General features: G+C 35.9%; 1 protein-coding gene across 7 annotated transcripts in view; it reads right to left on the bottom strand.

Moving 5' to 3' along the window:
* The window catches only part of TASP1 (taspase 1), a 219,565-nt gene that overhangs the window by 12,148 nt on the left and 181,473 nt on the right, over nucleotides 1–25,944 (bottom strand). For 5 of the 7 annotated variants that reach the window (XR_005655313.1, XM_039874471.1, XM_039874468.1 and 2 more), the window contains one exon: nucleotides 15,926–15,999. The exons of the other annotated variants lie outside the window; for them this stretch is intronic. Coding sequence is in view for 4 of the 5 variants with exons in the window: in XM_039874471.1 (XP_039730405.1) it covers nucleotides 15,926–15,999 (74 nt within the window). In the remaining variant the exon portion in view is untranslated. The remainder of the gene's footprint in view (nucleotides 1–15,925; nucleotides 16,000–25,944) is intronic. 7 annotated transcript variants of the gene reach the window in all.

The following is a 25,944-nucleotide window of genomic DNA, read 5'->3' as shown; positions in this document are numbered from 1 at the left end:
AAGACACACACCTTTCACTGCAGGAGGTTTATGACTAAGTAGTTTTTCAGGATGAAATAAGGCTTTCTGAGAAAAGTTATTACCACGAATTGTACCAATAAATTTCAGGATGATTCTGGGATTCAGAGAACTGGGTTTGAGCCTTAACTTTGCTGCTGATGGATTAGTCTCTGTACTGGAAAGTCAGTCACTAGCTCCCTGGACTTCAGCATCTTTGTAAAGAAAAATGAAAAGTATGACTCAATTATATTCAGAGTTCTTTTTGATTCTAACAGTCTATCTAGTTTTGCTTTAAAAAGACCCCCTAGATGCTGTTTATTTTTTTTTTTCCAAAAAAACCCCACATGCCTAGGTTTTTCTAGAACTCAGGTTATAGATTTTTAAATATCTCTTCTAAGAACTAATTAAAATCTCAATTGGTCCTAGGGCTTTGTATCACCTTCTCCTTAGACCCAGCATAACATTAAGAGCGATGTTCTGAGAGGGTGGTTTTAGGACCATATACCGAGACCCACTACAACAGGGTATCTAATGTTAGGGCCCAGTCAGCTGCATTTTCACCAAACTTCCCACGCCCACCCCTAAAATTTGTACCTCCACCTCTGCAGCAACAAAGCTTGTCTCCTGTAAAGGTAGGAAGGTACATCACATAGAACATATGGAAATACATATCTGATACCATTTTGTTAATGGTACATACTGAGATTGTAGAGACCTTTTACACTCTTTACTCTGATTTCTAAATTTTTCTCTACTCTTCATTTTCAAATACTTTTAGAGAAACACATACTATTTTTACATTAGAAATTGATTTTTAAAAAGAATATAACACTATATGCCATTCCATGTATTCCATACAATCATAACTGTGTGAAAAAAAAAAAAAATCAGTTGCAAAAACAAAAGAAAATACACCAAAATGTTAACAGTAGTTAATACGGCGTAGCTTACTATATTCCTGAAAGAGTCACTCAGGGCCAGGATTAAAGTTTTTTTCTTATTGTCTTTTCCTGTATTTTCTTAATTATGTAGCAGGGTGATTTAGTGAGTGTTTAATGCAGCAACATAGTCTATTGAGAAATTACTCTGTCCTTTCTTACTGTTCTAGATCCATTTTGGAAGCCATGCCTGTGTCCCCACTTCACTCCCTAGCACTGGCAAAAAAAAAGAATAAAGTAACTATAATGTCCACCCAGTACCCAGCAACAGCATCCGATCAAATATAAGTCATTCTTTTCTCCTTGAAACACCTTCTTCCCTTGGTTTCTAGGACTCCACACTTCCTGGCTGTCCTCAACTTCTATGGCCACAACTTCTCAGTCTCCTTTGCAGGTTGCTCCTCATCCCCCCGCACTGCCGCCTCCCCCGCAACTTAAACACAAAAACGTTTCCCAGGACTCAGGCCTCTTTTCTTCTGTCTATGTTCACTCTTAGCGATCTCACCCAGCTTACAGTTTTAAAAAAAGACTTTATATGCTGCAACTTCCAAATATACATCTCCAGCTTAGGCCTCTTCAGATGACTTAAAAGCTTGGGTTCTGGAATTCAGATTCTCTGGCCCGAATCTTAACTCTCCTCTTTGTAGCTGTGTAATATTATATATGTAACTTAATATCTTAGAGATTTCTTCTCTGAGGGACCAATGATGGCAGGAGGTGCTGAGCTAAGAGAGGATCTAGCTGAGCACTCTAGGTTGAGGTGCAGATGCCCCCGCCAAATCCCTGCACCGAGGCTGGGAGTTTGCCTTCTGCTAGTAAGGGGAGGCTCTGAGCCACTGTTTCCTTGGTGAAAGCTCAGAGGCCTAGGGAAGTCTCAGCATCCTGATTATTTGCGCTGGGTGAAAATCCAAAATGTCAGTTACAATCTTCTGGTTGGTAAGCTGCCAGATAACATGAATTTTACTATAGCTTGAAAATAGCATCTTGTATTTGAAAAGAAATGAAAGGCTAATGTTTAAACTATAATAAAGAGTGAAACTACTATTTATGTAATCGACTATTTTCTGAGAATTTCAGTTGATCTGTCAGTGAGGAATTTTGGAGGGATAAAAATAAAAACCACCGACAAACTCTTTAAAGTAAGTTTTCCTTGTCAAAACCATCTGCTCCTGATTTCTTATTGATCTGACCCCTGTAACTCCCAAAAAACTGTTAAGGAATTGAGACCAAGATTTTGGCATTTCCCAAGCTGACTTCTGCTGGGTCCCAGGAGATGCTTTTTTTTTTTTGGGGGGCTGGGGAGGACGGTGCAGAAAGGAGCATGGTCAAATGTCAGGGAAATGCTACCACCAGGTTGCTTGGCCCCAGTCCATTCTTCTTAGAGCTAGACAGGCACATGAGGACAAAAAGGTTCAGGCATCCTTCAGCAAAGAAACCTGTATGACTCTTTAAGGCAACTCATCCCAAATGTCAATGAATGCCTTCCCTGAATTCCAGCTACACCCAGAACTATTACAAAAAGGCTGCTGAAATTTCCCTTTTTCATTTGCTGGTTCTTCCTTCACTTTCCAAACAACTAAATGTTAGGGTACCCCAGGACTCAACAGTTAAACTACTTCTCCTCAGTTCATTTTATAGAAAAATATCTATGAAGTATTTTGAACATACAGTGAAACATATGGCTGCATTGGAAAATGAGGAAAGAAAAATACCTCTCCAGACCTATCTTCTCTTTCAGTTACCACTCCATTTCTCTACTTTGATTGCAGCACAGTTCTTTAAAAGACTTGTCTATCCTTGTAATCTAAAATTATTTCCTTTCACTCTCTCCTTAAACCTTCTACAATCAGGTTTTCATTTTGACCACTCCAATGGTCTATTCTTGGACCTAACTGCATGGGACCAGACAACATCATTTGATAAAGTTGATCACCTTCTTCTTGGAATAGTTTCTTTCCTTGGTTTCTAAGAAACCACAATCTCCTGGTTATCTACCAACCTATACAGCCATTTCTCAGTGTCCCTTTGCTGGCTCCTCCTTATCTCCCCAATTTATATATAAACACAGGAATTCCACAGGATCTTTTCTCCTGTCTATGTTCACTCTCTTGGTGATCTCATGAAGCTTTGTAGTTTTAAACAGCATTTCTATGCTGTGATTCCCAAATATATATCTCTAGCTTAGTCCTCTCACCTGACATATATATCCAACTACCTAGTGGGCATCTCCATGTGATGCCTAATAGACATCTCAAAATTAACATGTCCAAAACTAGGCTCTCTCTACTTCCCCTCAAAACTTCCTCCTCTTCTCTCACCTTCTTCTTCACCCCAGTAAATGGAAATTTCATTTTCCCAACTGTTCAGGCCAAAATCTTAGGAGTCATTGTTGCTTTCTCTATTTCCCTCATACCTCTATCTAATCCATCAGCAAATCTCCCTGGCTCAGTCTTAAAATATACACAGAATCCAACTGGTTCTCACCACTAGTAGAGCTAACACTCTAGTCCAGGTCATTATCATCATTCACATGAATTATACAATTTAATTCTAGTCCTAGGTAAACTAAGTTTCTTTAATAGCTTAAATTTTAAAGGCAAAGAGTTAAGGCTTACTTCCTAGTCAATCATTATCAGTCACTATTAATAAACCTCTGATTAGCTCTAACACTGATTAACTGAGGTTAGGAAAAAATGCATTTTTGTCATTTTTGATGGTGAAAATGTTATTTGTTTTGTTTTGTTTTGTTTTTTGGGCTTTTTGTTTGTTCGTTTGTTTGTTTTTGCTCCAAATATGGCCTACTGAACAAAAATATAAATTACTAGATTCAGGAACCTGTCATACCTAAGAAGTCATCACCTTAAAGACCAAGCTTTCTTGTTTGACCATGTGGCTTTGAATGTCTGTAGATATTTGGGATGGAAGTATGTTTTAGTCGAGAACTATTGGGGCTTTTTAATAACTGCCTATTAAGAGCTTGTTTTGCCAAGGTCTTCCATTTTTGTCCTAAAAATACACATCATAAACATTTTTAATGGAGCAGTATAATTTGGCAGGTTTAAGATTTTACCATAATATCTATAAAAGCTATCAAAGGAACAAATTAGGGGATTACTGGGTTTTCATCTGTTACAGAAGGCACATTTAAAATGACATTAATTTTTTATTTCAAGTAAAGAAAAGTTGTTTCCAAGTACTTAAGCATCTTCTACTAGCAAAGTGTTAATACAGCCCTCATCCTAAATTAAGTTTCTTTTTATGCCTTCAACACTGCAGCAGACAGTACAGTCCAAACATGTACAGTACAGTGATGACAGCTCAAGAGCATAAAAGTAAATCGTCAGTACCTACCACTTATTGCATCCAGAAGTATTTGAAAGATGTGTAAATAAAGAGTAGCTCAACTGTTTCCAAATGTCTCAATTAGTTACTACTAAAATATTAAATTTTCACCAATTTACACCACTGTTTTACTTATAAGACATAAAAGTCATACACTATAACTATCATAAATGAGTTTTAATCTTTAGGATTAGACAGAATGGACACTCCAAGACGAAAGCTTTAAAAAAAGACAGAAACTATATTATTTGAATGAATGGTAGTACAATGGAAATGTATGCTAGCAGATAGACTTTGCTTAGGGTTCAAACTCTACAACATGGATCAGTCTCAAGTGACTGTGAGTGAAGCAGGCCAGGTATAAGACTGTCCAAGTGGAGTGCCCAGGCCCCAGCAAACAGGGTGGCTACCACTTGGTTCCAATCATTAGCTGCATAGGAAGTGGGTCTCGGTGCTGACAAATCTAATGTTCTTATAGTCAAGAATAAGTCAAGAGACAAATAATTGTATTTTTATGAAAAATTAAAATGCTTAAATTTTATATAAAATTTTAATTCAAAATTTGTATTTCATATAAATTCAAAACTTTTGTGTAAACATTTTCAATTTTTTATAAAAGGTGATCTGGTGATGAATCTAATTTTTGATCTCAAATCTGGAGGTTACTGGGAAGGAAGGACAGGGTGGAGAAATGGTGTGTCCAAACGATTATTTGGACTCAAGAGTTCTACCTTAAACCTCAACATAGAGTCACTCGCTAAAGATGTATCTGTGGAATGCCGACATACTCTAGACCCTGTATGGCCATTACCACCTTCACATATATGACATGCCTGCTAGATTCAGCTCCTGTCACTCAACTCTTTAAGAATGTATATAAAAGTTTTTACAACATAAAATCAACAAGTAATCCTGAATATTTACAATCATAGAACCAATACCTTGTTTTGCATTAGGAAGATAACATGAAATAAGAGACATGACCAAGGCTATGGCCTTTTTTGTTTATTAAAGAAGCAAGAAGAGATTCCTTTCATCATTTGTCTACGGCTTTCCAACCAAAAGAAAGAAAGAAAACACCATTCTGTAATAATTACTGTGGGTAATAAGGTTAATCATTCTTGAGGACATTTGTCTCAGTTACATGTCATGGTAACGTGTCCTGTGGGCAAACGGTAGGCATGTATCTTCTTTGGGCAAGTACACATTTTCCTAAAATGTTGGGTGCTACAAGGTAATAAGGTGACATTCTGATGTGAAGTTCACACCTGATGTGAACTATGTAGACTAATGACTATACAAGTATGCAGAGGTAGAGTAAGCCATATTTTCATTATTTTTCATGTTGCTATACCAAAAAAGGAAGCTTATTCATTTCAATTAACATGGGGATTTATAGGTCCAAGTAATAGACATACTTATCTCTGTAAAGATCTGACCCTACACTATGATTAAAATGAGATTTACTTGGATAAATATGGTTAATACCTCTGAGAAGATTTATGCTCTTGCCAACATGGTGAATTCTCTCTTTGTGTTTATTCTATTTATTACTTTAGAGCAATGTCAAATGAAACATTTGGAAGAAACTGATGGTGTAAGCCTAATTAGGCAAAAATAATATTACCAACTACCTTTAGAAATAAACTTGAAGCCGAGGAAACTTCTGTCTTAAAGTTTCTTTTGCACATATTCAATCTTCTACAATCTTCTCCTGTTTGTCTAAAGAACTTTCTAAATAGACCCAACGAGATCATCCTGGCAGTCCTAAAAGCATGGAAAAGAAAAGCAATTTTCTATATTTGAAATTCTGGGCAAGCTTAAAAAGTACAAGTAAAATCACTGATTAGCCACTTTGCCTTGTGTTTCATAAGTGCACTTGCCAAAGTTAGCTGTCTGGGATGTTTTCTTAGTACATAGCTTGGTGGTGGTGCCTAACCCACCATCCTGAGGCAGTCGGCTTCCTGCCAGGGATCAGATTCCTTCAATGGTTGGGTAACATGGGGACTACATTATCAAAAGTAGTTAAAATTTGGTTTAGACTAAGGTCAACTTGTATCTAGGTGTTTCTTCATAAATCTAAAATATGATCCAATAAATCCATCTAGTGATTGAATTCCATGGGCCACTATCATGGAAGTAAAGTCTCTTTTAAGTCAATACACCTATAGTGTTCCACTTTCAAGTGCTCAGTGGAATCCAAGAAGACTGCCTCCATGTTCAAGGTTCATGCAAAAGAAATTCAACAGTAGCTAGCAAAGAAATATTTTCCCTCTTTTAAAGGAAAAATTATTCAGTTAGGTGAGCTTAACAGAAATGCTGCAGGCAAATCTTAGATTTCATAAAAACCAGTTTGTGATGCCGTCAAGCTGGTAGTTCTCTAGTCAGATAGCTTTTTTAAAAGGTTCCATTACCACCCTATCGGCCTGAATTATAGAGTTGGGGAAGGGGTGTATCTATTTATGTAGTTTCAAACAATTTTTACTCTTCTGAGATCTCTGAATTCACTTTTCAGTTGGTTTATATTTACAAGTTAGAGTTCTGTATTGCCAAAATGTAATAACCATCACCATCTCCACCAGAAGAGTAGGGTGAAAATCCAGGAGGTTATCACTCTTGACATAGGCAATGTAAATGGCACATTTGGGAGTAAAATTACAGCATAAATGAGGCTGCGGAGTTGCATGATGTGATGGCCCTAAGAGGGATTCTATACAACTTCTACCATCACCTCTTCCTCCTACCACTACCACTGCCATCATCACCCATCATGATTATGTAGCATCTATTACATGCACTTCAGTTATATTATTTAGTTAATATTTAAAATGCTATAAAAGGATCAGAAATATCTCCACTTTAAAGATAAGAATACCTAGGGTCAGAGTTGTAACCTGCCCAGATTATAAAGCAGGGGCTCCAGGATCAAAGAGCTATAGCAATCTTTGGGAAAAAAAAAAATTGGAGGTATCACATTACCTGATATCGAACTATACTAAAAGGCTATGCTATAATAATCAAAACAGCATGTTACTGGCATAAAAATAAACAAATAGATCAATGGAAAAGAATAGAGAGTCCAGAAATAAGTCCGCACCTATACAGTCTTTTAACCTATGAAAAAGGAAGCAAGAACATACAATGGGGTAAAGACAGCCTATTCAATCGATGTTTTGGGAAAACTGGACAGATACATGCAAACGAAAATGAAACTAGACCACTTTCTTACACCATATACAAGAATAAACTCAAAATGGATTAAAAACTTAAATGTAAGATGTGAAATCATAACACTCCTAGAAGAAAAAGGCAGTAAACTCTGACATCTCTCTTGATAATATTTTTTTAGATATATCTCCTCAGGTAAGGGACACAACAACAACAACAACAAAAATACAAATGGGACTACATCAAACTAAAAAGTTTTTGCACAGCAAAGGAAATCATTAGCAAAATAAAAAGACAACCTACTGAATGGGAGATATTCATCAACGATATATCAGATAAGAGGATACTCAAAATATATAAAGAACTCACAAATTCAATACCAAAAAGACAATCTGATTAAAAAATGGGCAAAGGACCTGAGTAGACATTGCTCCAAAGAGGACCTACAGATGGACAACAGACATATGAAAAGATGCTCAATGCTACTAATTGTCAGAGAAATGCAAATTAAAACCACAATGAGATATCAACTCACACTTGTCAGAATGGCTATCATCAATAAATCAGCAAACAAGTGTTAGTGAGGATGTGGAGAAGAGAGAACTCTTGTGCACTGTTGGTGGGAATGTAATTTGGTGGAGCCACTATGGAAAAAGTTAAAAATAGAACTACCTTATGACCTAGCAATCCCATTTCTGGATATTTATCCAAAGAAAACCAAAACACTAATTTGAAAGATATATGCATCCCCATATTCATTGCAACATTGTTTACAACAGTGAAAATATGGAAGCAACCTAAGTGTCCCTTGATAGAGGATTAGATAAAGAAGATATTGGACACATACATAATGGAATATTACTCAGCTATAAAAAGGAATGAAATCTTGCCATTTGTGACAACATGGATGGACCTAGAGGATATTATGCTAAGTGAAATAAGTCAGACAGAGAAAGACAGATGCCATATGATTTTACTTATATGTGGAATCTAAGAAATAAAATAAACAAAACAGAAACAGACTCATAGATACAGAGAACAAACTGATGGCTGCCAGGTGGAAGGGAGATTTGGGGCTGGGTGAAAAAGGTGAAGGGATTAAGAAGTACAAATTGACAGTTACAAAATAATCATGGGTATGTAAAGTACAGCATAGGGAATATTGTCAATAATATGTATGGTATCAGGAGGGTTCTAGATTAATCAGGGAGATCACTTTGTAAGTTATATAAATTTCTAATCACTATGCTGTACACCTGAAACTAATATAATATTGATGTCAAGTATAACTGTAAAATTTTTAACAACTGAAAAATATAACACTTGGATAAACAAATGGAATGTTTATTCACTTTTAATTATTGATAATGCTGAGTTTAAGTCTTTTGGTATTGGTTTTCTATTTGTCTCACATGTTCTTTGCTTTTCTGTTCCTCTTTTCCTGCCTATTTTTGGGTTGAGTAATTTGTAGTTCTTTCTTTTGTGCTTTGTATTGTTTTTTAGTTTAGTTGCAAATTTAGTTATTATATTTAAACTTGTTACTCTAGGTATTAAAAAGGCTTTAGCACAAATTATCTTACAGCAGTGCAAGAACTTTAGAGCTACCTCGTGAGCAACATTAAGAAGCTTATGGATATAATTGCAAATGCACATATTTTAGACCACTTGTTATAGTTCCTCAGGTCATAGATACTCTCTTTAGTATCTTAAATTCATTTTCCTCTTTGTGGTTGTCTGGATAATTTGTATTTACTGGTTCTCAAGTTCACTAAACATATTTTCCACCCCAGTCTATTGTTAAGGGTATCAAATAAATTCTTTGTTTCTAATAGTGTATTTTTCAGTTTACCATTTCCATTTTGTTGTTTCTTTTTTATAGTTATTATAATTATTTTATTGTCTTTCTCTGTTAATCCCAACATGTGGGTCATCTGTGGGTAAGCTTCTATTGACTAATTTTTCTCTTAAGTATAAATCACTTTTTCTGACTTCTTCATAATAAATTTTTTTTTTGTATGACAGACGTTACATGTAAAAAACAGTAAATAATATTTCAAACGAATAATATTTATCCTAAGAAAATAACACACCCTTTCCACTAGGTTAGGACTCTGAGTCTACCTAATCTCTACCTGAGCTGGTTCTGGGCTTTCTGGCAGTTTTAGATTAAGTTCATTATTGGCTAATATTTTGAGGTCTGGATCAGTTAGTTTCCCTTAAGCAGTCTGGGATCTGAGCCCTGGTGAGACTCTGGAGACTTCTCTGTCTTATAGTCTAGCTGCCGGCTTTCTAACCACGGAAGATTTCCTTTAGTTTATAGTCAGGCATCAACTTTCTGAGACGTTTAGGTGTTCTCTTTGCTCTTGATAACCTCCCCCAGATTTCTGTGCCATGGCATACATCTCTCAGCTTGTCTGCTCTGCCTCCAGCATTTCTTTGGCCATAGCCATGCATTTGGTGAAAATCCTATGCACCATGACGACTCACTCTCAGTTCCTTGCCCTTTGGTGTGCTCACCTGAAGACTTCATGGGGATGAACTAATATTGGGTATAAGACTCACCCTGTGACTGGGACTTCTCGAGATTTTAATCTGTTACATCAGCTCACATGTTGCCAATGAATGTTGTTCATTAAAAGTTTGGTTGGTTTCTCTTTATACTCATCTGTCGATTTTACTCCCCTTCCTGCTGCTCTGCCAGGAATGAAGCACTCAAGAGTATTTTCTCTCCTAGAAAGGGCTTCTCTCTTCTTGAAATTTAGTTTGTTTAGGTTTTTTTTAGCATATTCATCTTTTTGGATAATTTTCATAGTTCATCCAGCTCATTTTCATTGTTGGGAGTAGGAGCAACAGCCTCTTGTGACTTTCTTCATCCTAATTAGAAGTGGAAGTCTCTTTCTTACTTCTTTTGATCTCTTTCTTGTGTACCTCAAGTTTTATATAGTCATGGGGCACATAATGATGTTTCAGTCAATGACAGACCACATCTATGATGGTGGTATCATAAGAGCATAATGGGGCTGAAAAATTCCTATTGCCTACTGATGTCCTAGCTGTCTTAATGTAAAAGCACAATGCATTACTCACGTGTTTGTGCTGATGCTGGTGTAAACAAACCTACTGCACTGCCAATCAAACATAAAAGTATAGCATATATAATTATATACAGTACATAATACTTGATAATGATAATAAGTGACTGTTACTGCTTTATGTATTTACTGTTTTATTTTTACTGTTATTTTAGAGTGTACTATTTCTACTTATAAAAAAATACTGCTATAAAACAGTATGCCATGTTATAGCAGCAGCAGCTTCTTACATCTTGCGTTTACAGTGTCTCTTGATTGTATCAGTTTTTCTTTTGCTTGACTTAATCTCATGTTGTTTAATAAATTTAGTGTAGCCTAAGTGTACAGTATAAAGTCCACAGTAGGGTACAGTAATGTCCAAGGCCTTCATTCACTCACCACCCACTCACTGACAAACCCAGAACAACTTCCAGTCCTGCAAGGTACATTCATAATAAGCGCCCCATACAGGTGTACCATTTTTAAAAATCTTTTACACTATATTTTTACTGCATCTTTTCTATGTTTAGATACACAAATACTTACCATTGTGCTATAACTGCCTACAGTATTCAATGCAGTAACATGCTATATAGGCTTGTAGCCTAGGAGCAACAGGCTATACCATAAAGATGGTATATACCATGTAGCCTAGGTGTGTAGTAGTCTATACCATCTAGGTTTGTTGAAGTACACTATATGATGTTTACACAATGACAAAATTGTCTAATGATGAATTTCTCAGAACATGTCCCATCATTAAGCTGCACATGACTGTAAAGTCTTCCTCCTATGGCTTTATTTGAGAAGTTAATTATAACAAAAAGGTCTCAGAAATATCATCTGTGCTATCCTTTCTAAAGAGATAACTACTGAGAATTTTTTTAAAGAAGTCCCAGAAACTGTCTTCATCAAAACATGGTAGATACATTGGCATCACAAAAATCCTACTGAAAATTGAATAGCAACATATCTGCTTATGTAATCTGGCATGTAGAATTTAGAATTTTGCAGATTGGAAGCACGTATCAGGGTGAAGGGTCATAATATATACAATATATCCATAATATATGAAGGACTTAATGGGGGATCAGTCATCTATGTTCAGACATAAGATTTTGCTTCCTTGTTTCTATCGCATACTTTATCCTGGGCAGGACTTAAGGCATAGTAAGCTATTTTTATTCCCATTTTACAGATAAGTCCTGTGAGATGCAGAGAGACAGCATGATCACACCAAGTCTCTCACTGTGCAAGGAGTAGAGGGAGAACCCAGGTTCCAAATTCCTGGCATTGCATCCATTCCAATACTTGTTCATTTCAACTGCAAGGCCCAAAGTACTAATCAAATGTGCCATAATATCCAAGGGTGATAGTTAACTTTTTATTTGAAAATCATTTCAAAACTACAGAATAGTTCAAGGAACACTCAAATATCCTTTACTTAGGTTCACATATTGTTAATTAATAGTTTGCTACAGTTGCTTTGCAATTTGCTATCTATACATCCATCCACGTTTTTTTCTGAATCATTCAAAAGATATTGCATATATTATTGTTCTTTACCCCTAGATACTTTAATTTGTATTTCCTAAAAGTAATAGTTCCTTACATAACACAGTACAGTTATATCAAATAAATTTAACAATGATAAAACAATTTTTACCACCCATATTCCAACTTCGTAAATTGACCTGATAATGCACTAAAAGCATGGTTTTTCCTCCTGTATAGGATCTAGTCCTGGATAGTTATTGCACTTAGTTGTCACAACTCTTCAGTATTGTTTAACCTGGAACATTTCTGTAGCCTTTATCTTTTATGACATTGATATTTTTTAAGAATGCAGCTGACTCCTTCGATAACCAACTTCCAATGCTACCTGAAGAAGGCCACTGCCCTCATGCATGGTTAGCGGGAATAAAAATTGCTACGACCTTTCAGAGTAGCAATTTGACAAAATGTAGCAAAAGCTAAAAAAATATCATTTTTGACCCAGAAACTCCAAGTCTTAGGCTCCCTTCTAAGAAATAATGAGAGAATAATTTATGTACGAAGATGTTCATTACAGCATTGTGTATAAGCAACCTAAATGTCTAATAACAGAGGATCAGTTAAGTGAACCATGGTATATTCACACCATAGGTACAATAATAATGATAAAAAATCAGATGGGCACATATCATTTTCATAATAAAAAAGCAAAATTTATTTTTTACAAATAAAATGCATTATTTCACCACACACACACACACACACACACACACACACCACCTGCATACGCACACAAGGAAAGAATACAGCTGGCCCTTGAACAAAAGTAATGTTGTATCTTTCTCAAGTTATCACATCTAGAGAGGCATATGATGTCCATCTGCCCATTGCTGATGACAATAATTTTGACCACGCAGCCAAGTTGTTACCTGGTTCCTACATTGTATACTTATTATTTTCTCCTGTATCTAATAAGAAATCTGTGGGGAGACACTTTAAGGCCACAAAATAGCCTGCTCCTCCTCAAGGACGAGTTTTTATAAAAAGTGACCTCTACACGGTAAAAGAAAGCTTGGTTTCACTTATTATACTTGAATAAGCTCCATGTCCGTTTTAACGTCTGTTCATATTACATTAGTGTACACATTGGGTGTTTATTAAAAACTGTTCATTAACTGCTCTCTAGGTACCATATGAGCAATCTGATTTTTAAATCCAACTGGTATCAATGCCCTAATTTTTGTTCAATAAAAAGACGTATCTTTTTAGGCTACAGAAGACTTTAAAAATTAAATGATATAATTGAAAGAACATTTTATAAAAGAAAAACCTGTAAAAGAACCTACTTCTGTTTATTCAAATTATAAATGGATTCTGGTTACAATGATATTGATTATTATCCAGCCTTTTTAAGCAGTAAGATTTTGAGGTGAGCTTTATTTCAACTTGCATTAAACATAGTCAGCTTACATAAAATGTTCAAATGGCCAGGTGGATTTATTAGTTTCTGAATTTGGTAACAAGCACAAAGAAGACAATTTTTGGAAAGCAAGACAAATTAAAAAAAAGAAAAAAAACTTTTTAGAAATATTTTTTAAATTAATTTAAACAAATTTTTAAAGATGCCTAGTTTCTCATTTTGCTACCATGGTTCTCAACATTATGTGAGATTATCATGCTGAACAGTTGTGCCACCAATTCGACAAGTCTTTAACAGAAGTCAGGAAACCGGGAGGACAGGCCAAAGGTTTACTCTTTTAAAAAGAATATAAATTTTGCCCTTTCTCTTTTGAGCCCAGCTTCTCATTTCTCATCTATAACTTTGTCTTACTTACGATACAATAAAATTCCAGCCTTTAGGACAGAAGAGATAGGGGGTGTGTGTGTGTGTGTGACGCCTGGCATGTGTGTGTGTGTGTGTGTGTGTGTGTGTGTGTTGTTCAATAGAATTCCAGCAGCCAAAGCATTAGTGTTTGGGGATTTTTTTTTTGGAAAGCATTTGTAGCCACAGGCTCAAAGGAGAAAGAAAGGGAGAGGGATTGACTCTCTGTAAAGAAGGTCAAAAACATAATTTACAAGTGAGGCAAGAGGAACAGCTGTATCTGTTGACCTAATCAAGACTACCAGCTGGAGAATTTACCAGCAATATGAAAAACACATCCACCAGATGTCAAGCAATGCAACTAGAGGCCAAACGTCTTAGGGTTCAAGGCAGGACTCCCCTCTCTTTACCAACCATATTTCATGTTAAATAGTAAGGTGTCTTCCACAGGCAACCAGCAGGGATAACAAGAACATTTCAACACAAGGGACTTAATAATATGACCATACCCCACCAGATTGGCTTCAGTATTAAGGTCCACCTCATACAATGTTCTTTTGTTAAAAAGCAATTTTAGCTCAGTCAACATGTAAGGGGTGAGAGAAACATAAACGGCTGCAAGCCATTCTTGTGCAAGGATTCTTGTGGCTTATCAGGCCTATTTTATATTTGGGAACTATTTTGTCATTGAGAAGAAAAGAATGTTCTGAAAATACTCGTATAACCATTTTCCCACTCATTCTTAAACCTATGCTGTTCAACACGGTAGCCACTATCCACATACAGCTATTTAAACATAAACTAAGTCAAATTTAAAATTCAGTTCCTCAGGCATACTAGCCACATTTCAAGTGCTTAAGAGCCACATATGGCTAATGGCTATCCTGTTGGGAAACACATTTCCATCATCACAGAAAATTCTATAAGTTAGTGTTGCTCTAAACCTGTAAATCCTCTTTAAAATGGGCAGTTATAATTTCCTTCTCTGTAATCTATGAAGTAAAGCAATCTTTATTCATACTCTTATGAAACAGGTCTGCTGATACAATATGAATCTTGTATTAGGTGAGGGTGATACAAAGAGGAGGGGGAGCTCAGTCCTAGTTTCACAAATGTAAGCCAATCCTTGTCTAATGAGGTGCTCTCGTACGCCGGACTCACAGAAGCCCTGTGACGCTGCCAGCTTGCTGGATCATGTGCAGAGGCCAGTCTGAATGGGTGTTTCACGACAAATAAGCAATAAACTACTCTTTCTTACATGTATCTGTAATTTGTTAATGATTTAATCTCTATCAGATAGTTTATATCAGAAGTTTCTTTACTTATATTTTCAAATGTGGAAAATAAATCCTGTCCTTTAAACAAGAGGCTGCCTAACTTCACGGCTTTGAAAATGAGGTATTTTAATGCCGAGTAAACATCATGTGCCACGGCTATTTCTAAAAATTTTATGAACAAGAAGAACATGAGGCGAGTATAAAATAAAATCCACAAATTATGTTTCTTACTCTAAGCCAAGCAACTCAAAAGGGGCTGTGTGGGTGTTCATGTGATTCTTGGGACTCGCTGAAGGATATGTGCCACGGTCCTTGCCTCTGCCCACGAGGACACCATGCCAGGGCATGCCAGAACACACCGGAGCACGAGCCAGGTCGTACTTGCAAGCACATCAGCTACCTCTGCCCTCACACATGCAGAATGCAGTCCAGGCACTCGGCTTTCTTTGCCTTGGTTTCCTTTATCTATTCCAACACTCCTTGCAAAATCACCCAGTCATGTCGGCCCATCAGCTTCACTCCAATTTTCTCTTCCCAATCCCACCTTCCTCTTTTCCAATTATTCACAATGGACAAAGAAGAACGAGATGGGAAAAAAAATGTTTTCCTAATCCTCCCTGCTTCATCATCAAAGCATAAAAAAACCGGCAGATTTTCTTTGGGATCATTACCTGTTCTTAATCAAATTCTCGTAAAAATCATAGACTGCTGCCCAAAAGAAGCTGAAAACATTTATGTGTATCAGCTTAGCCTGTTAGAGGTTTACACAATGGCTGTGTGGTTTACAGGTTACGTCCCAGTTTTCCCGCTTACCTTGGCTTTCCCATCCTGGGCTGACATGTACCCAACACACATGCTCTCCGTCGTGTGGCTCCAGAGAAATTCCACTGCCACGGAAGAGAGCACAAATAGGCACATTCAGATCACAGACGGAAAATAGATCTTTGCTTTTTAATAGAACAGTTAAAGATAGCTTTATACTTCACACTCAGTTCCCTACTTTCCATTTGCTCCTTCATAAATGTCAAGATGATTTAGTACTCAAAACTGTGTAATACCATTTACTGTGAAATGAAAAATGTATTTCTTTCTTGTTAAAACTTATGATTATTACATGTAAAATAAATGCTCTTCTGTTTGAAACTTGTAACATTAAAGACACACATGCACGCGCACACACATTCATACGTACAGTACACAGTGATTTAGTAAATGTAATATTCCATAACGTAGTTTCCTTTAACACACACACACACACACACACACACACACGTCCACGTGTGTGCGCAAGTCTTGGTTTCTAAATACCATTCTGCGTGAAAAGGAATCAGGATTCCTTAGAGAAATGTCAATTCTAAGGCTGGGGCAGAGAAAACATCAAATGAATCTGGATACTGTTGAATTGTACGCCTGAAACTTACTGAATGTCATTAACCAATGTCACCATAATAAAAAATTAAAAAAAAAAAAAAGAATCTGGAACATCTTGTGCCAAAAAGTAAGGAAGTACTCAAAGAATGATGAGGACTTATCAAAAGGACCAGCGGTCAGGCTGAAGGGGTTCCCACTAGCCAAATCTGTCAATCTAAGTGTCAAAATAAATAATAATAATAATGAATTATCACCACTGAACAAATAAGAACCAATTAGCCCATACTAATGCAAACAAATAAATTAATAAACAAACGGGAGAGAAGAGAAAGCTCTTCCCTGCAGGAAAATGCCAACTAATAAATACAGAAAAAATAACAGAGTTAGTATACCATCATGGTCGCTAAACCTAGTTGGTGAAAATTTGAAGAGGAACAGGCTATTTCCATAGTCTCAAAGTATCTCTCCATAAAATTCTTATTAAAGGGGAAAAATGCAAGTTCACTGTGGAGAAACCTGATGAACTCCGCTTTAACTAAATGATCGACACTAACAACACCAATTAAGGGACAAATCAACACAATGTGCCTCCTGATAAGACACCCTGAGACTCATCACTACTTCTGCAATATTCTTGCCAAAACTGCAGAACCAGAATTGCATGAGGAAACACCACACAAATCTGATATAGGAACACTACTAAATAACTGGTTTGAACTCTTAAAAAACATCAAAGGCAAAAAATACAAAGAAAGTTGAGAAACTGTTTACATTTAAAGGAGACAAAGGAGACACGACAACTAAATGCAACATGTCATCCTGGACTGGATCCTGGACTGGGGGTGGGGGCGTGTTATAAGGAACATTACTGAGATAATTGATGGAGTTTGAAAAGGGACTATGGATTCGATAATAGTTTGTATTAATATTATATGTTATGATTTTGATGTCTGTATATGATTTAGAAAATGACCTTGTTCTTAAGAAATATACACTGAAATATTAGGAGTAAAGACCCCTGAAATCTCCATTTTGGTCTTAAATAGTTCAGAAAAAATGTACGTATGTGTGTGTGTGTGTCCACGCGTGTGTGTGTGTGTGTGTAAAGGGAAGAGGGAGGGAAGGAGGAAGTAAAAATGGCAAAATAAATGGGGGAAATGAAAACAATAGGTGAATTTGAATAAAGGGATCATGGGTGTACCCTGTACTATTCTCATAATTTTTCTGTAAGTTTGAAATTATACCTAAATTAAGTTAGAAAAAGAAAAATTCACAAACATACAGAGATAAACACAAAAACTGGTCACCTTTCAGTACATACTTTCAAAATTCTAAGTTTTTTTAAAGACATTTTTTAAGTTTTGAGGCACTTCTCGAACAAAAATTTCAAAAGTCCCTGATAATAAAACTGCATTGCTCAACACTAAACTCTCTGGGTCCCAGGCCATCCATCTGTTTATATCTCCAAGCTAATTAAGCCTGAAGACAAGTGTTTGAGTTGAGACACAACTGTGGGATCAGTGATCCTAGACTCTGAAGGTTTTGCCAGACATGTGGGGAAGAAAGAAGCAGTAAGGGGCAAAACTGAGTTCCTCAGATACGTGGCTCATTCCCTCATCATTAATTAATTATCAAACCTGCCAACCTGCTCAACAGACGCTCTACTGAAGAGTGCAGGAAAACAGTGTCACGCAACAAAGCAAGTTCTCTTCACCAGATGTTTTTTCTTCCTCACACATCTCCTTTGAACTTCAAAAATCTTGAAGTCCAGAGCAAGGTCTGGGATATTCTAAATTGCTTAATAGAGCAAAGGCACTGAAGTCTTACTGAATTTCCCTAAAGCTGTGACAGTGCACTTGTATTCATAAATACAAAGTTAAGATATTTCTAAAATTGTAACTTCTCCTTACATCCCAAATGTTATAGTAGTTAACTGCTCATGAATTAGCCAAGAGAAATTCACAGACATATAGTCAATCTAACCATGAAAGTAAAGGATAAAAACGCTGCATTATATTTCTTTTTAAAGACACAATTTTGATTATTTTAAACTGTATTATTACCTCTAAAAATATAGCCTGCGCTAAGGAAATATAATATATAACAAATTCAGACTTACAAACATAATATATTGGGTATGCTGACTGACCACATTAAATGTTTTTATATTGAAGGGTTTCCAATAAATTTTCTAGATATAGACTTTAGGAGTCCTTACAGAAAGTAACTCAATGCCTAGAAATTCAGATTTAACGCTTTTTCACAAACAAAAAAAGAGGTACATTGTACTGACATTAATACCAACAATTCAAATCAGTTTATGGTGATCAGTTCAGCATATAGCTAGTGCAGGCTAGCTTGAGAAACTCAGCAGGAATTATTTACAATTTAAATTATAGAATATTTTTGTAAAAAACCCTATTTTCTTTCTTTTAATACATGTCTTAATTTAACAAGTTATTTCTTAATCAAGGACTTCAGAGAAGCAGGAGAGGGAGGAACTAATATTCAGAATCTGTCATATGCCAGGCACTGTCTTCTGTAGAACTCAGAAAGCCTGGATGGGGAACCTGAGGCTCACGGAAAGTACGTAACACGGCTTAGGTCATTTTAGTGAGTGCGCAAACTGGAATTAAAACTGGACTTTTGGTTTCCTAAACCTGTGATCTTCCATTATTCTATTACTCAGCTTGAAAAGGACTTACGATTAGTGTTACATATTAAGAGGATTAAATTCCTTACGAATACCAAAAGACCACAAAACATCAAACACAAAAACGACTCTTAAATATTTCTTAAAGAAAGCTTTTAAAACTATAACAAAATCCAGAAGCCATAAAAGACAAGACTGATACATTTAACTATATTAAAAAAATGTTTATGGTATATTCTTTGCCATGTGGGGAAAAAAGGTCAAGGGATGAATGACAAACTATGGAAATATTTCCAATTCACAGCATTGGAAAAGTAATAATTATCTTAATATATAAAGATCTGCTACAAATCAATAAGAAAAAGACAAATATCCAAAGAGAAAGCAAAAAATATATGAACAAAAGGCAATATGAATGGCTCTATAACACAAAAAGATAGTCGACATTTTACCTACTCAATTAAGAAATGTAAATTAAAACCACAGGATAACATTATTCAACTATCAGGTTATCAGATATAAAGATTTAAAACAACATTTTTTTGTTAGCTGGAGGTGAAGGGAGCACTCTCATCTAATGACGACGGGAGTACAGCCATTTGGAAATACATTCTTGTAATTTATGGTAGTTATATAATGTCATCCGATCACTGAATTAGCAAATATGGCATTATTGCTCCTAAGAAAATACAGGGTTAGTTTCCTGCAAGCCTCTGGTAAAAACATTTTCAATCAATAAGTAATCTTATTTTATGTGTTTCTGTTTAAAGACATCTTATTTAATATATATTTCTCACAAGTAATTATATGCCATCTTTATAATAGCCAAGAAGAGTGTAACATTCTTCTGACACTGGATAACCTGCTCATGAATTTCTTTAGCTTTCGGCCTCACAACAATGCTGTCCCCTACACTCTTTTTATCGGCCATCATCTCACAAATCCATAAGTTTACTTTTTCAGCTTTTCCATGGCTTCATTATGCACCATGGATGGTACTTTAGCAGTTTCTGGAGGAGCATACAGATCGATAAATTTCTTCTTCTTTATTCTGGATGTACAGTATTGTTGGTTCATTCACTTTGACCTCATGGCTAACGGCACTATAACTCTTACCTAAATGAAGTTTATTTAACACGTATGTTTTCTCCACAAGACACCACAACCTCCTTGCACTTAGGAACACGAGACAGCTTGGGGGCCATTTTAAACAGAAATCATCAACAAAAAAGCACAAAAATGTGACATGAAACAGACACAAAAAGGACACTTGTTTACAGTAAGAGAGCTGAGGCAAGAAGGCAGAGCATCACCTTTGTTAATCTTAGCTAGCAATGTATCAGGCAACTCAAACTGTCACCACTCTGCACATGCCCACAAATGACTGTGAAAGTGCCAGGAGTACTGATTTTGAGATTACAAATAAATTTCAGCAAGTAGGAAAATTAACAAATATGGAATTTGCAAATTATGGTGATTGACTATAGTTATCAAAATGACATACTCTTTGAACTAGCAATTATACTGCTAGGTATTTATTCTACAGATATGTCTTTAAATGTATGAAATAACATCTTTACAAAGACACGCATTGAAGTAGTTTTAATAGAAAGAAAATAGCTTAATTTTCTATTGGTGGGAGTATATTAAAAACCATGATACTCTATACAACGAAATACTATGTAACAACTGAAAACAAAGAAAGAAGCTCTACATGGGTAATGGAAAACTATCTACAATGTTCTTCAAACTTTTTAACTGTGAACCACAGTAAAATAATAACAAAACCAAAAAGCCTCACATATCACAATACACACATTTCTTTACTGAAATTTCATGAAATAATACTTACCATTTTACTTGCAATGCATTGGTCTATTCTATTGGGTTCTTTGTAGTCTATCCACTGCATGTAAGAGATTCAGCTTGTGACTCACTAAATTGACTTTAGACCTCATTAACAGGATATGCTCCAGTTTGAAAAAACACTATTCTGCAAGATATATAGTTTATCTAATATAAAAGACAAAGTGGAGAATGATATATAGAGATGGTGCTGCCATTTTTGTTAAAGAAAATAAATGGGCACCATGGACGAACATGTTTGTAAACAAATGGATCTCTCTGGAAGATCTCAATATCTTAGGAACTGGCTACAGCGGCTGCTACTACAGAGGGAACTGGTTGATTCAGGGAGTTGAATGGAAGGCAGGCTATTTTTCACCATATAGCCCTCTGAAACGTCTGAATTTTGTCCTGTTTTTATTTATTTTCTGTTTTTGATAAATGTCCCTAGGAATCTCAACTACTCTGTTAATCTATATTATCTATGAAGGATTAACTTCTTCCCTGTTTAGTTTATGACATTCTGAACTACTGAAATTAGATGTAATGGGATGTTAGCATATGTATTATTGTTTTATTTTTATTATTATTATTATGACATTCGTTAATGAAATCCAGTGAGTTTCAGATGTACAATTCAACAGTAAGGCATATATATATTGCATTGTGTGTTCACCGCCCAAAGTTAGATTTCTTTCTGTCATCACTTATTTGATCCCTTTTACCCCATCTACATCCCTTCTCTCCCCATACTCCGATATTCTCTGGTAACCACTAGTCTATTGTCCAAGTGATATAAGCTGGACAAAAAAAAGTTGAAAACCACATGATACCACTTATATGTGGGATATAAATCTAAAAACAACAAACAAATAGGACAAAAAAAAAATAGAGACTCATGGACGTGGACAACAGCATATATTTTTAATTGTCCTTCATGCGAATGTTTTATTATGATGTGAAACTGATCTAATGCTTTCAAATTGTTTCATGTCTCATGACTAAAACATGATCAAATATTATGAAGGGCCATGAATAAGTCCCTATTTCAATTTCTACTGAGCACATGTATTTAGAGAAAAGCCTGTTATAGTCGAAGAGCAATCAGAACAAAACTAGTGTTTATTTCCATTAGAAATTTAAAAAGTCAAAACCTTTATAAGTTTTTATAAATGAGTAGAAAACATTTATTTGCCTCAAAGGGAAAGTTTATCTCACAAAAACTTTCAAAACTGTTTAAGTTCTGAATTATAATTAAAACCCAGCGAAGAGTAGTACAAAGTTGGCTCAGAGAGAAAAAATATTTCAGCGAAAAATTAATATTTTAGCAAAAATTAATTAGCATTTCTTACCATCAATGATATCTAAAAGTATATAATTTGCTTTCTGATTCTAGGAACTAAATCTGAAATTGTCCCAAACACTAAAAATTAAGTTACAACAGTATTAAAAACGATTCTAATAATACTGCAAATCAGGCAGATGCTATATCATAGTATCAGGATTTTTCCACGTGTAATTACTACATATAGGGGACCATGAACTCAAGCAACTCATAAAGTAAATGAATAGCCTGGAGTGACTGGTCTGAGCCTGTGAAAGTACTATGTATAATAGCTTTTGGTGTGCAAACTGAAGCACATTTCCACTTAAAGAAGTTCCTGGACTTTTGGTAATGACAACATTCCTTTCCTAGTGGCTGGTGACTGTGACTGTTTACACCTCAATTACCGATTTGTAAAGGCTTTTATTTTTTTAAGAAGCCAAAGCCCAGTGGTTGTGAGGCTACTGGAATAGCCCAGACCATGAAAAGATCTCCATAGAAAACATGCAGAACACCCAAAGCTATGCTAAAATAATTTCCTGAATGGGTTTTACTGTTAAAGATGAGCACAGGAATTTGGCAGGATTCTTCTCCACAAGGTGACTTCACAACACAGCACATCACATCACATCACACGAGCGTAATGTGAAAAAAGGTTAAGACTGCTGATCTGTTCCACTGCTGGAGAATGTGTTAGGTGGGAATGTGCTCCCCATGTGTCCCACAAGAATGACAGGTTAATGACATTATAGGTATATTCAGAATGGATTTGTACATCATCTTTGAGGCCAGCCTTTCTGGAAAGTTATATCTAATGCTTTGCGACAAATCAATTCACCTACGGGTATAATGCCCGAGAGCGGTTCTACTTCAGTCTTAGTGTCCCTCCACTCTAGGAGAAAGCCTTTAGTACTTATGCAAGGCTTTGCCTCCTAGTGACATTTAAATCACCACCTCTACCGATTAATATTAGAGCTGCAAGCTACCCCTTGTATGATGCTGTTTCCCTCACCTCCACCCCACCTCCAGAATACCTTTTTCTCTCTCAAAATGATTCAAATGACATACTGTTTAAATTAAGTCAAACTAACTTTCCTTGCCAGGCTTCCAAGCAAGTTTTTTTTTCTATCCTAACGGTTTCTCTTTTCTGACCAGAGAAGCCCTCCGCCACCTCCACCTTTTTTAAAATGTTGTTCTCCAATTGTTAACAACCCCCAGCTGCACTGGCTCCCACATCCATTTAAAACCTCTCTGTCTGGCTTCACATCTCAGGCTTTCTTGCAAGGAAAACAGAACTCTAAAATCAGAACTGTCTTGGGCTGGGCAGTTGCCAAGTCAGCTGCTGCTCCTTAGCCTTGGATTGAATCGCTTACCCTAGGACATTTTGCACAGTGTTTAAGTTACTCCTTATTGAATAAAGATAAGTTCATTTAAAAAAAAAAAAAATGAGGAACTGTAAATAGAACAGGCTCCTCTTATCTCTGCGGATTTCCTCACCCCTGGTTGTTAGGTTCTTCATAATTCAATAGTGGGCTCCTAAGAGGATGCTTTACTGTCTTGACATGGAATCCTTAAGATTCATATAATGCCTGTCTCATTATGGCCATGAAGTAGCTCTGAGCTGGCTTGCTTCCCTGAAAAACTTTCAGCACTGAACTATCTTGGGAGGGCTGTGGATGGAGTTCTAAGGCACCCCAGTTATACTAAGCCAAGAAAATAATTATCCTTTTTCCAACGCTCACTCTGATTTGTTCAGGACAAATGAAAGATGCTGACTGAAAAGGACTATGTGGGTCAAATAGTAATACAAGCCCCAAAGGACATTTCAATTCTCTTCCTGTTTTATCATTTTATTGTATTAGAAACTGCTGGAAATAGGGGCCACTGGCTGGGGCTTGGAAGTTCTCTACTGAAAAGAATTCAGTGAAACATGTTTTACTGAAACATGATTTCATTCATTCAACAAATATTTTTTTAGAATTTATTTCATGCTAGGGTGATCTCTACGCTTTGAGCAGATGGAATTGACTATAACATTTGTCAAAATGTTTTTTCTGACAGTTTTAGAACCACAGTAATAAGAATTACATAGTCACTAGAATCCTATTCATAAATCTTTGTATTCTTTATTTCAGATGGAAAACTTTGTGACCAAACAAACAAACAAACTACATGGTTAGATTATAGCTAGGACTATACTTCTCATGCTGGAAAAGAAAATTACAGATGAAAATTTATTTCCAGTTTTCAAAAAGTATATTGGTGATAGTTAAGGGAAGAAAAGTTTTGTTTTAAAGCAAAGAAAACAGATTACAGTTAATCATAATCAGCATCTTTGTGTTTTAAAAGTGAAAGCTAATTCTGCATTATATAAATCTCAGAGTACTTACCTAAACAGATTAATCAATTCAGTTGTTGAAGCTAAAATATCGTGTCTGCCTTATTTATTTTGCCTCTAAGAATATATTACTTAATTTGCTTCTTTCCATCGGATCCTTAAGTAAGAATCAAAATGCCAGCCTATCTTTTAAGACTACAGTGAAGATGTAACAATCCCAAAGCATTGCTGAGGCACTAAAGAAATTTGCTTCCAACCATGACATTGGACCCTCCCGTAGAACAAAGTTTTAGTTATATTTTTAAGACAAGTTATTAACATCAGATGAACATCCATAAGTATCTCTTCCCACTACCAGCCTAATAACTAATTTGCCTTCTCTTTGAGGGTTATTTTTATGATTGTGTGAGCCCAGCAGAATGCCTAGTCATAAGTGCTCACAGTGGCATGTGCCATGAAATGGAAATAAGTGATATTGCTGGGGCCCCAAGAATGAAGCTCCTTTGAAGTGCATGTGTTTATATGTGCTCGCCAAATTTTTAATGCCAGTAAAACCAAAAGCGGTTTGGAATTTTAACTTTCAGTAAAATGACATTTTATCTTTTTAATGTTCTAGGAAGTATCAATGCAATCTAAAGTTTTTTATTTTTAAACCGTAGCTAGTTTTGGTAACAGTGACAAAAAGAGTACTGGATAAAGTACTTTGCCTGTTCTGAAAAGATGAGGGGGGTGGCGGGGAAATGACACATTTAAGTTCTAACGGCAACTAAAGAACAGTTTGATCTGATAGAGCAAAGTCTAAAATGATAAAGAGACTCATTATCCTTTCAGTTAATTATGTAAGAAACTGTAAAAATTCTCATAAAAGAAATCATATGACATACCGTTTATATAAAGTTCAGACAGGCCCACGTGGGCGCTTCAAAGATATGGGTAATGGGCAATTTCTTAAGCTGGGTGGCAGGTTCACAGGTGTTCATTTTATTATTATCCTTTATAACTTACAAATATATTACATTCTTCTTTTAAAAATATATGAAACATTTCATAGTAAAGATAAAAAAAAAACGGGAAAAAAGGGGTGGCTGGACAATAAGAAGTAATATCATGTACAAAACTTAATTATCAGCATCACGAACATATTCCTAGATAGCGAAGAACCTGAAGTCATTCTCTGAGTAAGGTAAGGGTAACTTAATGGGGAAGTAACAATTACCATGTGCGCTCATCAGATGACCAGGCTCTGGCTGAACTGTGGGCCTCAAATCTATTTAGGATGAAGGATTCTGACACGGTCTTGG

Source organism: Pteropus medius, unplaced genomic scaffold (genome assembly GCF_902729225.1).
Source record: "Pteropus medius unplaced genomic scaffold, Ma_sr-lr_union100, whole genome shotgun sequence".
Classification (NCBI taxonomy): domain Eukaryota; kingdom Metazoa; phylum Chordata; class Mammalia; order Chiroptera; family Pteropodidae; genus Pteropus; species Pteropus medius.
The sequence above is the reverse complement of the archived record's forward strand: the minus strand, read 5'-3'. Positions and strand labels throughout refer to the sequence as shown.